The 14192-nt window shown below is 46.8% G+C and overlaps 1 protein-coding gene across 3 annotated transcripts in view; it reads left to right on the top strand.

Moving 5' to 3' along the window:
* Positions 1 to 14192, top strand: part of PER3 (period circadian regulator 3) — a 560237-nt gene that overhangs the window by 195621 nt on the left and 350424 nt on the right. For all 3 annotated transcript variants that reach the window (XM_085604511.1, XM_085604529.1, XM_085604520.1), the window contains exon 6: positions 9212 to 9327. In XM_085604511.1, coding sequence (XP_085460637.1) covers positions 9212 to 9327 — 116 coding nt within the window. The remainder of the gene's footprint in view (positions 1 to 9211; positions 9328 to 14192) is intronic.

Consider the following 14192-nt stretch of genomic DNA (forward strand, 5'->3'; position numbering starts at 1 on the left):
TTCCGTGTGGCAGGGCAAGATCCGGATGAGGTACCCGATGCGGCAGGACCTGATGAAGGGTGCATCGCAGCACAAGTGGCCCTCACTTAGACCCAATAGGACGTAGGCACAATGCATCTGGCTGCTGATAATCCCTGATGCTCAACCTTACACAGCAGATCCATAGACATGGGTGTTTATAACTGTTCTATCACCTGTGGCTATGCTGGCAGTTCTTAGGACTGACTGGAGCCATATGTCCAACATGTGTGGGTAGGACAAATAGAGAGTATTGTTACTCCACACATTAGTATGTACATGAATGCCGGTAGAGAATTTCTTTCTGCCTTATCTTTTATTCCCCCCCCCCCCCCCTCTTTTGGGTATTTTCTTTATATCTTCTCTAGGACAGAGCATTGCCTCAACCTTTATTGACTTTACAACCAAACGATAATCATGTAATTGTGCACTGTCATAAACAATGTTGCAATATGTAATGATCACATGTGACTGGTGATCCGCAATATGAATACGGGCTGTCTTACCTTGTTATGTTTTAAAGTTCTACGAAATAACAATAAAACAGATTTAAAGAAACAAAATAAATGAGTTGGGATCAACAATAGGCCAATGGTGGGTTTTACTGTACTTCAGTGAGTGTGACTGAAGAATGAAAGAGGTGGTCTTTGGGGGTGTTCAAAGGTATTAAATAAAATGCTTATCAGAGGTTTTGTAACAACAGGTGAGACAATTTTCAATGTGAAATGTAATATGTAAATATTTTGTGTTTGAGAAAAAAGTTCAAAAGTGTTGCAAACACTATTCATGTCACAAAATACATCAGCACATTTGCAGGTGAAAAAATAAAAAATGAAGAATCTGGGAATATTAAAATCATGTTTGATCTTTTGGCAGTGTATAAGTCTTTCACTGGCTGGTGAAAAGTCAAGCTCATGTAAAATTTGGCTAGTATTTACTTTCACAATTCCCAACAGACAAAAAATGGGTAGAACACCTTGATACATCAGCCCTTCATTCTTACAAGTCAATATTGATAGCAGACTGCTTGCCAAACACCCCAGGCTTTAGACATTCAATGCAAGCTGTAGTAACAGCGAAAAGAGTGCTTTTACAATGCATGTGGCATAGAGGTGAAAATGTGACACACAACATTCTCATATCATACCAACACAATTCAAACTGCAAGGTGTCCCTTTATTATGTTTGATACCTTCAGCTAATCCTAGCCTTTTAATCAACAGGACTTTACTGCTTTGTTTTTTTAGTCCAAAGATACAATGTTAACTATAGAATTTCACGTCCCCGAATACAACGTGATGTCTGTTAAAAGTTTAGGGCGGACTTAAAGTGAGACATTTCCCATGGGGACACAGCAAGGAGACCAGAAAAGCAATGGTAAGCATGCATAAAGGATCAAATTGCAGGTGCTTTAGAATGCAGGGCTACAAATTAGTTTGGTGTGATTAAAAGTTTTAAAGATTTCACAAGGTGCTATATTGTTGGCAGAGTTGACCACTCCTATAGCGTCTTAATAATGAGTAAGGAGTAGGTGAATGACCACCAACTGTTTCAGGAATTTGTTTATTATAACATATGTGTATAGCACTCCTACTTTTCAAATCCATTGGTAATCTTGTAAACCACAGTGAGTCCTGACAGTGAGTTTCAGAGGTAATAATATGTGAGTGAAAGTGCAGTGAACAGGCTTTCTATGCCTAAACCAGGCATGCCCAGTATTACTTCTATAAATTAAATATGCACTTTATAACAATCACTGGAAAAATGTGTTGTAGACACAGGGAAAACACAGTGAAAGGAAAAAAAGGCCTCATTCTCTCTCTCACTTACCTCCCTTTGAATGGCATTTTTGTTTGTGGTTGTGGAGGTGTTTTATCATGTCTGTTTTGGGAGTTAAGCTGCTGAATAAACACTGACAAGCACTGAATTCAAAAGGCATGGAAAACAGTGGGAAAACACCATTGGAATTCACAAAAAAAGACACTGAATACTTGACAGCCATATTATATTATTTCATTTTGAAAACTTGTAACATTGATTGTCTGTTACAGCTAATATATAACATGGATTTCGCTTAATGTTGCATGTTAAAACATTGTTAAATGTTACTGATTAATACTGAACCATAGTTGTTTACACACTTTTTACTCTAAACTCCTTACCGTGATTGCAGATAAAGTTAAACCAACCGTGGCACTGAGTCACCAGATTGAACATCAGTTTAAGCATGCCATCAGTTTAGCTTGAACAAATTAGATTAATTGTTCAAAGTCATGTCTGCTAGATTTGTCCAGAAGAACCAGTCTTTACGGGAGGTATATGATTTACCTTCTAAGCTCTTCAAAATTGAGCATCCTGTTGGGAGGAATTAACTCCTATGATTAGTTACAAAATGTGTTTTAGAGCCAATAACTTGTATTCAAGCAACAGTAGCCAGCAACTAAGCTTTTGCTGGATTGATCTACGTTTCTTGATTGTGAAAAAAAATGTGCAAAGCATACTCCTGGTAGGACCTTTCAGGCCAGGCGAGGGAAGAGAGGAGAGCCTTTCCCAAACTGTGCCTTAGCCTCAAAACTTTCAGAATGATTGAGAAGAACAAGTTACTTACCTTCGGTAACGCTTTTTCTGGTGGATACAGTATCTGCCTGTGGATTCCTCACCTTGTGAATATCCCCTGCGCCAAACTTTTGTAGCAGTCCACACCGATGAGGTCGTAGACGACGTCACAGAGACACGGCTCCGCTCGCGACTCCGCTGACGTCACCGGCGCAATAAGAAGACCTCGTCGGCGTGAAATCAGTTCCGCCCTTTTTTCCGTGCCTTTGGGGCACACGGACGGACTGACAGCAATATATACACAGTATACACAGTACATAATATACAATGCAACACACACAGTGTGAAGAATAAAAAGGAAGGCAAAAGAAATAATACAATGCCTTTGACAGTAACAAATACATTTTGAAACACCATCATTAGAATTGTAGGTATACAAGGGTGGACAACGGGGAGGCGGGTGTGTCAGTGAGGAATCCACAGGCAGATACTGTATCCACCAAAAAAAGCGTTACCGAAGGTAAGTAACTTGTTCTTCTGATGGATACATTTGCCAGTGGATTCCTCACCTTGTGAAAAGATTCCCACAGCAGTCCCACTCCCGGAGGAGGGTGTCTACCCTTCTATACCAGAAAGTCCTGAAGGACGGAACGAGCAAAATGTCCGTCCCTCCTCACCTCGGAATCCAAGCAGTAATGCTTTGCGAAAGTGTGAAGGGAGGCCCAAGTTGCCGCCCTACAAATGTCCTCCACAGGAACACCTCTAGACAAAGCAGAAGTGGAAGACTTAGCTCTAGTAGAATGAGCCCTTAAACCCTCCGGGGGTTCCTTACCATCCAAAGAGTAGCATATCTTGATACACAAGACAATCCATCTGGAAAGGGTGCGCTTGTGCACCGCTCTGCCTTTCCTGCAGCCAACAAAGCCCACGAAGAGCTGGTCGTCAACTCGGAAGTCTTTTGTCCTGTCAAGGTAGAAGCTCACCGCCCTCTTAGGGTCCAGACGGTGAAGCCGCTCCTTCTCCTTGGAAGGGTGAGGGGTAGGATAGAAGGTAGGGAGGGCAATGGACTGCCCCAGATGGAAGGGAGTTACAACTTTAGGCAGAAAAGCAGCCCTAGTCCTGAGTACCATTCTTTCAGCATGAATGGTCAAGAACGGGGGTTTTGAACTCAGAGCTTGAAGCTCACTTACCCTACTTGCCGAGGTGATCGCAGTGAGAAAAACCGTCTTGAAAGACAACAGTCTCAAGGGACACTTGTGTAAGGGCTCGAAAGGAGAACCCATCAGGTAAGTTAAGACAAGATTTAAGTCCCATTGAGGCGCAATAAAAAGAGTAGGAGGAAACTTGTTTGTAAGGCCTCTCAGAAATCATAAAACAATAGGTGATTTGAACAAGGACGGCTGATCCGGCAAGCAAAGGAATGCCGACAAAGCCGATAAGTATCCCTTTACAGTGGCTACAGCAACACCTTGCTGAGCAAGAGAAAGGGCAAACTGCAGAATGTCAGATAAATGAGCCCTCAAAGGATCAATTGACTTTTCCCCACATCAGAGCACAAATTTAGACCTCCTACAGGAATAGATAGATTTGCTGGAATGACGTCTGGCAGACAAAATGATATTTACAACATCTGGTGGGAGAGAAAAAGAATTCAGGTCGCCCCGTTCAATCTCCAGGCATGAAGGTGTAAGCACTGGAGGTGGGGGTGTAGAACCTGCCCCTCCGACTGTGAGATGAGGTCTGCCCTCAGAGGGAGACGGAGCGGAGGGCACATGGAGAAGTGGAGTAGATCCGTATACCACACCCTTCTTGGCCAATCCGGGGCGATCAATATAACTTGGGCCTGGTCTTGGCGAATCTTACTCAGAACCCGAGGAATCAAGGGTAGGGGAGGAAAAGCGTAAAGGAGTTGTGAGCCCCAACTCAACTGAAACGCGTCCCCCAACGCTCCCTGCATCGGATACTGGAGACTGCAGAAAGACGGGCAGTGAGCCTTCTCGTGAGTGGCAAACAGGTCCACCCGAGGAGTTCCCCACATCCGAAAGACGTGACGAACCACCTCTGGATGAAGCCTCCACTCGTGGTCGGCGGAGAACTGCCGACTGAGACTGTCTGCACGTACGTTCAGAACCCCGGCCAGATGATTTGCCATCAGACAAATCCGACGATCCTGAGCCCAGGACCAGAGACGCAGAGCCTCTCTGCAGAGACAAAGAGACCCCACTCCTCCCTGCTTGTTGACATACCACATCGCGGTAGTGTTGTACATCAGGACTTGAACCGACTAACAGGGAAGGGAGGAAGGCCTTGAGCGCCAAACGTATCGCCCACAATTCCAGAAGGTTGATGTGAAGCAACCTTTCCTCTGGAGACCAAAGACCCTTGATCTCCAGTTCCCCCAGATGCGCACCCCACCCTAAAGTGGATGCATCCGTTATTACTGTGGCCACCGATGGAGGTAGATGAAAGGACTTTCCTTGAGACAGATTGCCCTCCACGCTCCACCAAGACAAATCCGCTGCAGCTTCTCCCAAGATCCTCACAGACTCCCTGAGATCTCCTTTGTGCTGATACCACTGCCTGCGGAGGCACCACTGGAGGGCCCTCATGTGCCAGCGTGCATGGTTGACCAATAGAATGCAGGAAGCAAACAGACCGAGCAGGCGAAGGACCTTCAGGACTGGAACGACCGCTCCATTGTAAAACAAAGGAATCATTTCCTGTATGTCGGGAATCCTTTGTGGAGGTGGGAATGCCCGACACACAGTAGTGTCCAGTACCGCCCCTATGAACAGGTTGCATTGAGAGGGCACCAGGTGAGATTTGGGTACGTTTATCGAAAAACCCAATTTGTACAACAGCTGAGTTGTAACCTGCAGATGATGAAGCACCTTCTCTGGCGACTCCGCTTTGATCAGCCAGTCGTCCAGATAGGTGCAAACTGAAATCCCCGACCTTCTGAGATGGGCTGCCACCACTACCATCACCTTTGTGAAGACTCGAGGTGCAGTAGTAAGACCAAACGGAAGGACCGCAAACTAATAATGTTGCGACCCTACCGTAAACCGGAGATACTTCCTGTGCGACTTCAGGATGGGGATGTGAAAATACGCATCCTGCAAATCGATCAACACCATCCAGTACTCCTGATTCAGCGCTTGAAGAACCTGTGCAAGGGTGAGCATCTTGAACTTCTCTTGCCTCAGAAAAAGATTCAAGATCCTGAGGTCCAATCTGCCATCCTTTTTCTGAATCAGGAAATACCGGGAGTAGCATCCCTGACCCCTCTCCTGCTCTGGAACCACCTCTATCGCACCTATTCTTAGTAACGTCAGGACTTCCTCCTGCAGGAGAAGACGGTGGTCCTCCGAGCAAGCACCTTGACAAGGAGGGTAATTTGGAGGAAATTCCCGAAAGGGCGTACCCATTTTCTACAAGATTTAGAATCCAAAGGTCTGTAGTAACTGATTCCCAATCCTGTAGAAAATGGGTAAGCCGGCCCCCCACAGGACCAACATGATCCAGAATGGTGGATCTAGGGCTGCTTTGCGGTGGTGGGAGGGGCTGAGGAGGAGGAAGAGGAAGAGGAGGAGAGCTGTCGACCTCGAGAGCGACTCCTGAGTCTGCCTCTGTAGTTCTTATACAGAGTGCTTTGTTGCTGTTGCCGCTGCTGCTGGGGCTGTCTGTAAGAATGAAAGGTTGACCTTCCGAAGCCCCTGTACATCTTGAACGAACCCCTTGACTGAGATTGAAGGCCCAAAGATTTAGCCATGGCCTTACTCTTTTTAAATCTTTCAAGCGCAGCATCCGCTTGCTTGCCAAAGAGTCCGGAGCCATCAAAAGACAAGTCCAATAGCGTTGAATGAACATCAGGGGAGAATTCTGAAGATTTAAGCCAAGCACTCCTCCTGGTGGCAACAGAAGACCCCATGAATCTTGCAACCGAGTCAGCTGTATCCAAGCCACTTTGGATCACCTGACATGCCGCCGCTTGGGTATCCGAAAGGACCTCATTGAAACTTATCCTATCCTCTTCTGACAGCTTCGGGGCTAGCTGCTTTGCTGAGTCAATAAGTGCATGGATATACCGGCCCAAAAGACAGATGGCATTCGCTGACTTAAGGGCCATGCTGGCAGAAGAGAAGACCTTCTTGGCCGACTGATCCAATTTCTTTGCCTCCCTGTCACTCGGGACTTGGGGAAAAGAACTCGATGATTTTTTGGAACAGGCAGCCTGAACCACCAGACTCTCCGGAGATGGGTGAGAAGTCAAAAAGTCTGGGTCCCCCGGAGCTGCCCTTTACCTCCTGGCAATAACTCTAGAGACTGCCGGAGCAGAAAAGGGCTTACACCACACCTCCATTACTGGCTCTATAATGGCATCATTAAAAGGGAGTAAAGGCTCCGAAACAGCGGAAGGAGAGTGCAGAACTTATGTTAAGATGTTAGGTTTGAACTCTGCAGAAGGCAATTGTAGATCTAAAAGTTCAGCTTCCTTCTTTATAACAGCATGTTATGGAGTCACATCCTTCGAAGGAAGGTCAGAAGGAGGAGTAATCTACCATTCAGGTGATAAGTCCAGGCCACTAGCCTCCTTCAACTCATCAAATACATCGTCCGATTCCATGAGCTCCCCTTCTTCTACTTCCTCCATCAGGTATCTTTGTTCATCCTTTTGGGCCTCCCTCCTAGACCTGATCCTCACAACCGGAGTCGGTGGCGCCGTGACCGAATCCGACGGCGCCGGGCCCGGAGCCGAGCGTGGATCCGATGGGACAGCCGGCGTCGAACGATGTCGAGTCGGCGCCGGTGAAGAAGGGAGCGGCGTCGATGTCCTCGGCGCCGGTAGATGCCAAGACGGCGTCGCCGGAAAAAATGGCATGAAGGGAGCCTGAGGATAGGCTTGGTGAACTCCCAAACTAAAAGCCATAGGACCCGAAGGTGCACCAGAGGGGTACATGGCTCTGGAGAAGACTCCGTACATAGCGTTAAGATAATGCGTAGGGTCCTGACCTGGTCCTGGAAACGCAGGCTAATGTTCAGGCATCAGCGGACTCGGGCCAACCAGCGCCGACGGTGGAATCAGCTCCTCAGTCGGAACCGGGGACGAAGCCGGAGCCGGAGATGGAGCCGGCGTCGGAGATGGAGCTGGGGCCGGAGCCGGAGAATGTTTCGGCAAAGCCAAAGCCACAGGTGATGACAGGCCAATAGGTGAATCCGGAACGGGAGAGGGAGACACAAAGTCCTTACGGCATCGGGAGGGCGATGTCGATCTCGGAGCCGCATCCCTATCCGAGTGACGTCGAGATGAATGCCTCCTGTTTTTCTTGTGCTTCCTAGATTTAGAAGCATGCCCCAAAGTCGACGCCGACTTCGACCTCGAGCTCGATTTCTTCCAGCCTCTTTTTTCTTTCTTCATCTTGGCAATGAAGAGCTTTGCCTCCCTCTCCTTAACCCCTTCCCTGCTCATGACGGAACCGTTCCGTCATGAGCCACGGTTGCCGTGTGCTCATGACGGAACGGTTCCGTCATGACAATCCTGTCGGCGGCCGCTCCGCCTGCGCGGCGCTGTTTCCCCGCCTGTGCGGGGCGACAACGCAAATGGGCGGAGTCATGACGGAACCGTTCCGTCATGAGCACAGCTCAACTGTGGCTCATGACGGAGCGGCTCCGTCATGAGCACAGGCCCGCCGCGCTGCCCCCCTGCCCCCCCCAGCGCTGCAGCGGAATGTCCGCAGCAGCGAAGGGGTTAAGAGCCTTGGAGCTTCCACATCATGGTCCGATGACAGGAGTCGTCGTGCAGATCCGTTATCGACATGTGTTTCCCACTTTCTCGACAAGGTTTAAATTCAGACTTCTTCGTCGACATTTCAGCTGAAGAAGACAAAGAGAAACCAGCAGAAAACAAAGAAACAAGTATAGCTACAGAGAGAGATTCCCGAAATCCGTTGGCGTCGACGGCGCCGAAAAAAGGGAACTGATGTCATCACGCCGACGAGGTCTTCTTATGGAGCCGGCGACGTCAGCGGAGTCGCGAGCGGAGCCGTGTCTCTGTGATGTCATCTTCGACCTCATCGGCGAGGACTGCTACAAAAGTTTACGAATGTTGCTGGCGCAGGGGATATTCACAAGGGGAGGAATCCACTGGCAGATGTATCCATCAGAAGAGGCCTTTCTACAAATGGTGTAAAATTATTGGTAACCAGTGAAAAGACACATGGGAAAAACATTGACTGACGTCACATTTAAAATCAAATTTCCCCAAATCTCTCCTTATTCATGAAGTGTATTAGTTTCCTTGAAAATATTGTGTGTTTACCTTGTTGAATGTGTGCATACTGCCATATTTTTCTTGTGCCTTGTTTATGTGTGAAATCCCTTCAGCAAAGAGCTGGTTGGTGTATAGATTGTTCTGGTAAATGTACCTTGTTAGATTTTTATATTGCACCATTGAATTTTCCTGTTTTTGAAAACCACTTATAACATGCATTCATGATTCTAATAACAAAGGAGTACACGGTTGGGTCATGACAAAATAGCGGGAGGTAGTGGAAGTTTATAATTTATCTGTAATGCTTTCGTAAATAGTGAATTAGATTAAACTCAGATGCTGCAGCTTATCTCTTATTTATTTTAGCAAACAGTCAGTTTTTTCAGGTACTGAATCAAAAAGGACCATACAGTGTAGATTTGGAAGTCCATACCATTGAAGAACTGGAAAATATTACTTCAGAGCATCCCCCAAAAAACACAGTAAGTCTCAGTAACCAAGTGCAAATTATTCTTTTTCGTCTCCTATGCATATTTTTTAAATGTTTTTTTTTTACTTTTTCAAATGATTCTAATATGTTCACGGGACTATAGAAATCATCTTGCTATTGAGTTTGTTTGGGCCTGGATGTGTCTCTGATGTTGTAGGTCTTTTTTGTATAATTCAATGGTTACACCCAAAGCAACTTTTGCAGAAGCACAATCAATAAAATAAATGTTGCAGAGTTTATATGTGGTTAATGAAACCTGTACCTCTCAGAAGGGTCTAGATTGATTCCTGCTTTTATTTCAAGGAAATCACAATCAGTAATTTTGTCTTCAGTATACAATTTTTTTTATATCTTACACTGCAGAATGAACCGTAAAAAGGGAAGTGAAGAATACTCAAAACAATCATTAATGGTAGTCTTATTTTGTGTGTCCCTGAATTGTTTCATTTATTTGAGCTGAATCAGGTGTTTTGGGGTTCCTTGTCATTTTTGGGCCTCCACTCCCTCTCAGGCAACCTCTGCTGTCTTTCATTTGTTTTAAGATTAGTTGGTGAGTCGAGTGCAGGTTTTCTGATCTCATGGGTCTTGTCACTATATAACGGAGTGTCAGATACTAAAAGTAGCTCAGATGTGTGCTCCAGTGTGCCTTGGGGTGGTGATGATGTATGTAATGCTTGACCTCAATTTGATTGAATAAAAGGCTTTTAGTATCGGTTTAGTGTGGTCATGTCTTCAGAAATGGCAGCAATTATTGACTTCCTCTGTATGCACTTCATGAAGTCTCTTAGAGAGTTTTAGGAAGAATTTTTGGTATATGTTGCAAAAGCCTAGTTTTATATATTACTAATTGACGTATTATTGAAATCTTTTCGACAAGGATTGCTGTGCATAAGAACTAATCTATTAGGACAGAAACCTGGATAGGAGGTGCTGGACTTGATGATTGGTGGATGGTCAACACAGACAAGCAATGCATATAAATGTCCCATTATTAAAGATTTGAAGTGCTAGATGTAGTGATTATGAAGGTAGGATTGGTGTGTTGATGATAAATAGGATTTTCCTAACACTAAATAATCCTTGGCAGCCATCTTGAGAGAGTTTACAGAAACATTTAGATTAATTCAGCTGTGACTGTGTTCCAGTGCAGGAGTCCCATTAAATAGATGAACCATAATCTTTAAGCTGCATAGGAAGGCGTTGGAGTGGCCTGAAAATAAAGGTTGGCTGATCATAGTTTACAAAGCTTTGAGGTAGCAGCTCTGAATTGAAGAGATGTAACTAGGGGAGTAGCCATTTGTGACTTTGAAGGTCAGAACAAGTAACTTGCAGACAGCCCTATTCTTTACAGACAGACACATCGCTTAGGGATGATAGTTGGATATAGTCGTGATTTTGAGAAGTATATATAGACTACTCATATATAAAGTTGATCACGATGTGTAGTGGCTTAAAAGAGTACATGGAAGACAGCCAGAAAAGGACTTATGATAGTTGTCAAGTTTGTTAAGGAAAAGTGAATGTATTGGTGTCTTCGTTGTGAGGAAGGAATGTTCAGTAATTCAATTCTGGCTACTCTGATTGTGTTGGTGATGAATGTTTCTATGTTTGCTGCAGTGTTCACAAAGGTTTCTTGCTGATAGTGTGAGACATAGGATATGAAGGGTCGGTTTGAAGTGGATGAGATGAAGAAGGAGGCAGTTGCTGAAGTGACGAGAAAATTAAATTATATTCATTTTCGTTTGAGTTCAGCATAAGTGGTAGTCATCTGATGTTTGATGGCCATGAGGCAGTTAGAGATCTGCACTTGGAGGTGGGGAGTCAGCATGGGAAAACATAAAAAGATTTGGCTATCTTCGAGATAAGAGAATCCAAAGGATATGGTTGTTTGTCTGAAGGAAAATATGCGGGTAGGACTCCGCCTTTTGGCATCATGACAGTAGATGTGAGGGAGTACAGAGAAATGAGATACAATCAGATTAAAAGAGCGAACGATCAGTGAGAATGGAGATTCCAGTTTAATGTCGCATCTGTGACAACAAGATTGGGTAGTGTGAACAGTAGTGTGGGGGTGATCAAAAATGTCATATACAGCAGATAGATCAAGACATATGAGTTTGCGAAAGTTGCTTTTCATGGGCATAAGTTATAAATGTACATAAATAGGGTGTTTTATAAGAATGCAAAGCACATAGTACAAATTGAAGAGGAGACAGCCAATTGCTAGTAGTAAGGAAGGTAGAGGAGGGATTCAATAATAGAGGTTCAATGTTTTTAGAGAACAAAGGGAGTATAGAGACCGGACAGTTGTTAGCATGGCATAAGCGTGTACCGTGCTTCATTTTTTAAAATAGAGGTGGTGGTTTGCTTACTACAGTTTTATGGAAAGATGGATAGATAGCTGTGTTAAGAGAGTGGTTAAAGGGAGTGGTCGGGATAGACAGGATGTGAGAGGAGAGAGACTGGTTTAAAATTTGGAAGGAATAAGGGTGAAGGTAATAATGTCCATGATAGATTGGCAGTTGTGAGTGTGGGTATTAACTGAGCAGGAGATGTGGATGAGAAAGTAGAGGTCTTGATGGCGATATTAAGAACACTTGGAGATATGGACAATGTTAGACCTGTCAGCCCTAGGGTGGTCTACTCCGTTTTTTTGCCCTTGTGCCTCATTTTTTCCGCCATCTTTTTGTTGGCCCCAGGTCTCTGGGCGCCTTAGCACTGCTAACCAATGCTGAGGTGCAGGTGCTCTCCTACCAACATGGCTGCCACAGGCCCCTGCTACTGCAGAGTGGCCATCGCGCACACATACTAGTAGTTAGGAGCCGGCTTGGACATTGGGATACAGTATCTTTTTCCATCCCGCCTTTTTGTCCATAGACTATTATATGGAAGCTCCTGGAACCTTCCAGCCCTGGGAGGGATTTTGCTTTGCCGCCTTTGCAAGAGGGTCACCTGACCTGGGGGTATAAGGGGGAACGGAGGGAAATCTGACTAGTCAGTTGGGGCACCACTGGACCTGGGGGGAACCTCTGCCGGAGCGTAGGCGTTTGGGCCTAGGGGAGAAACCTACACTACTGAGACTGGCTGAGTCTAGGCCCTGCTGTACCCAAGTTAGATGAGGGACTCTGCCTGCCTGCTGATCTTGCCTGGTGAGTGGGGGGGGAGCACCCAGGGAACCATCTCCAGTGTGCTGCAGGGACCTACCCTGCCTCTGATGCCTGCTAACTCCACCCCATTCTCCCCCCTCATAAGCCTGCCAGGGAGACCTGCCATCTTCCTCACCCCTCTAAGATAAGTGCTGCCCTGGAAACATGGACTGTCGTTGTGAACCCTACAGGACCTACAGGTAAAGCACTGTGTCCACCTAGCGCTGTGCTGCCAGAACTGTGCCCCTGGGAAATAAGTTGCCTGCTGTTGAGCACTGTGTCACCTCTCAGCGCTACTTCTCTGCCCCATCGCTGAATTGCCGCTGTGCCCCCCCCTGCCTGCACGTGGTGTCTCCTAAGGGCTGTGCCCTCTAAGCGCTGTAAGCTCCCAACTCACCGCCGCTGCCCAGGTACCTGCAACCTAGCGCTGTGCTGGTGCGAACGCTTCTCGCTGGAATTCACCGCCGCGGCCCCCGGCACCGCGATCTCTGAAGCGCTGTAAGCTCCCGACTCACCGCCGCAGCCCGGCACTGCTAGAGGACCCCGCCGCGGCCCCCGAAGTCTGGGAGGGCCGCCCCGGTAGAGGGGAAGGCCGCGCTGGGCCTCCTCACGTGACGGGGGTGCCGGCCGCGTCACTGACCGCACCCCCTTGCGAGTTGCGCACCCATTGGCGGGTGTAGCCGTGCCCCCAGAAGGCCACGACCGGATATGCTCCCTGGCTCTGAAGCGAGGACAGAGGCCGGAGGCCGCAGCAACAGCCAGGGAAGGCCCGGAGCCAGCGGAGAACAACCAAGGGAGGGCTCCGAGAAGAGCGGGAGCCCCCGGACTTCGCCCCCAAGCCGGGTCAGGACTGCAAGGGCCTACCGAGGCCAATGCCCACAGGTAACTCCCTGGGAGGAGGAGGAAGGAGGGCGAAGACCACCAGGGTCAGGGGGGCTGCTGAGGAGAGGCCTGCATGTTAGTGGCAGCCCGCGTCAGCCCCCCCCCCCCTCCCCTCCAGGGTATTGCAACCGGGCCTCGGGCCCCATTTTAGCCAAACTATCCAGCTGCTGGAGCTAGGGGGAATACCAGACTGCCAGGAGAGTGTAGTAAGAATTATTCCTGCGCTGGTCATGTAAATGAGTTAACTGATACCTGGAAACCACCTACAATGGTCATTTGAATGAAGTAACTGTTGCCCTGGAGAATTACCTGTGATTACCTGTTGAACTACTGGAATGAATTTACACCTGTTTTGAGCCAAAATGAATTCTAAGTTGCCCTAAGATTTCTTGCACTATTCCCCTAAATGAAGTTGTGCCCGTGTTGGGGCTAGAATGAGCTGCTTGTGGCCAAAAGGTTAATGGTGCTGTTCACTTGAATGAATTCATACCTGTTTTGATCTAAACGAAGTAATTGTTGCCCTGCAATTCCCTGATCCACGTATCTGAATGAATTGTTTGTTGCTCTATGATTATCTGATGTAGCTACCCGGATGAATTTACTGCTGCCTTGCAAAGTATCCGTCTCATTCCTGAAATGAACTGCTTGGCAATGACATGAGATAGATAAAAGTTCTTGTTTTATCAAACCACTTGGTGTCTTGTCCTTCATTGTGTGCGCATGGCTGAATCCATGTGAGTGCTGCACAACTGCTTTACACATTGCCTTCGGGTGCCTTCCTACCTCGCGCCTAACTACCACGTTGGAATTGATGACCCCAGTTCTAACA

This window comes from Triturus cristatus, chromosome 1_2, assembly GCF_964204655.1.
Source record: "Triturus cristatus chromosome 1_2, aTriCri1.1, whole genome shotgun sequence".
Classification (NCBI taxonomy): domain Eukaryota; kingdom Metazoa; phylum Chordata; class Amphibia; order Caudata; family Salamandridae; genus Triturus; species Triturus cristatus.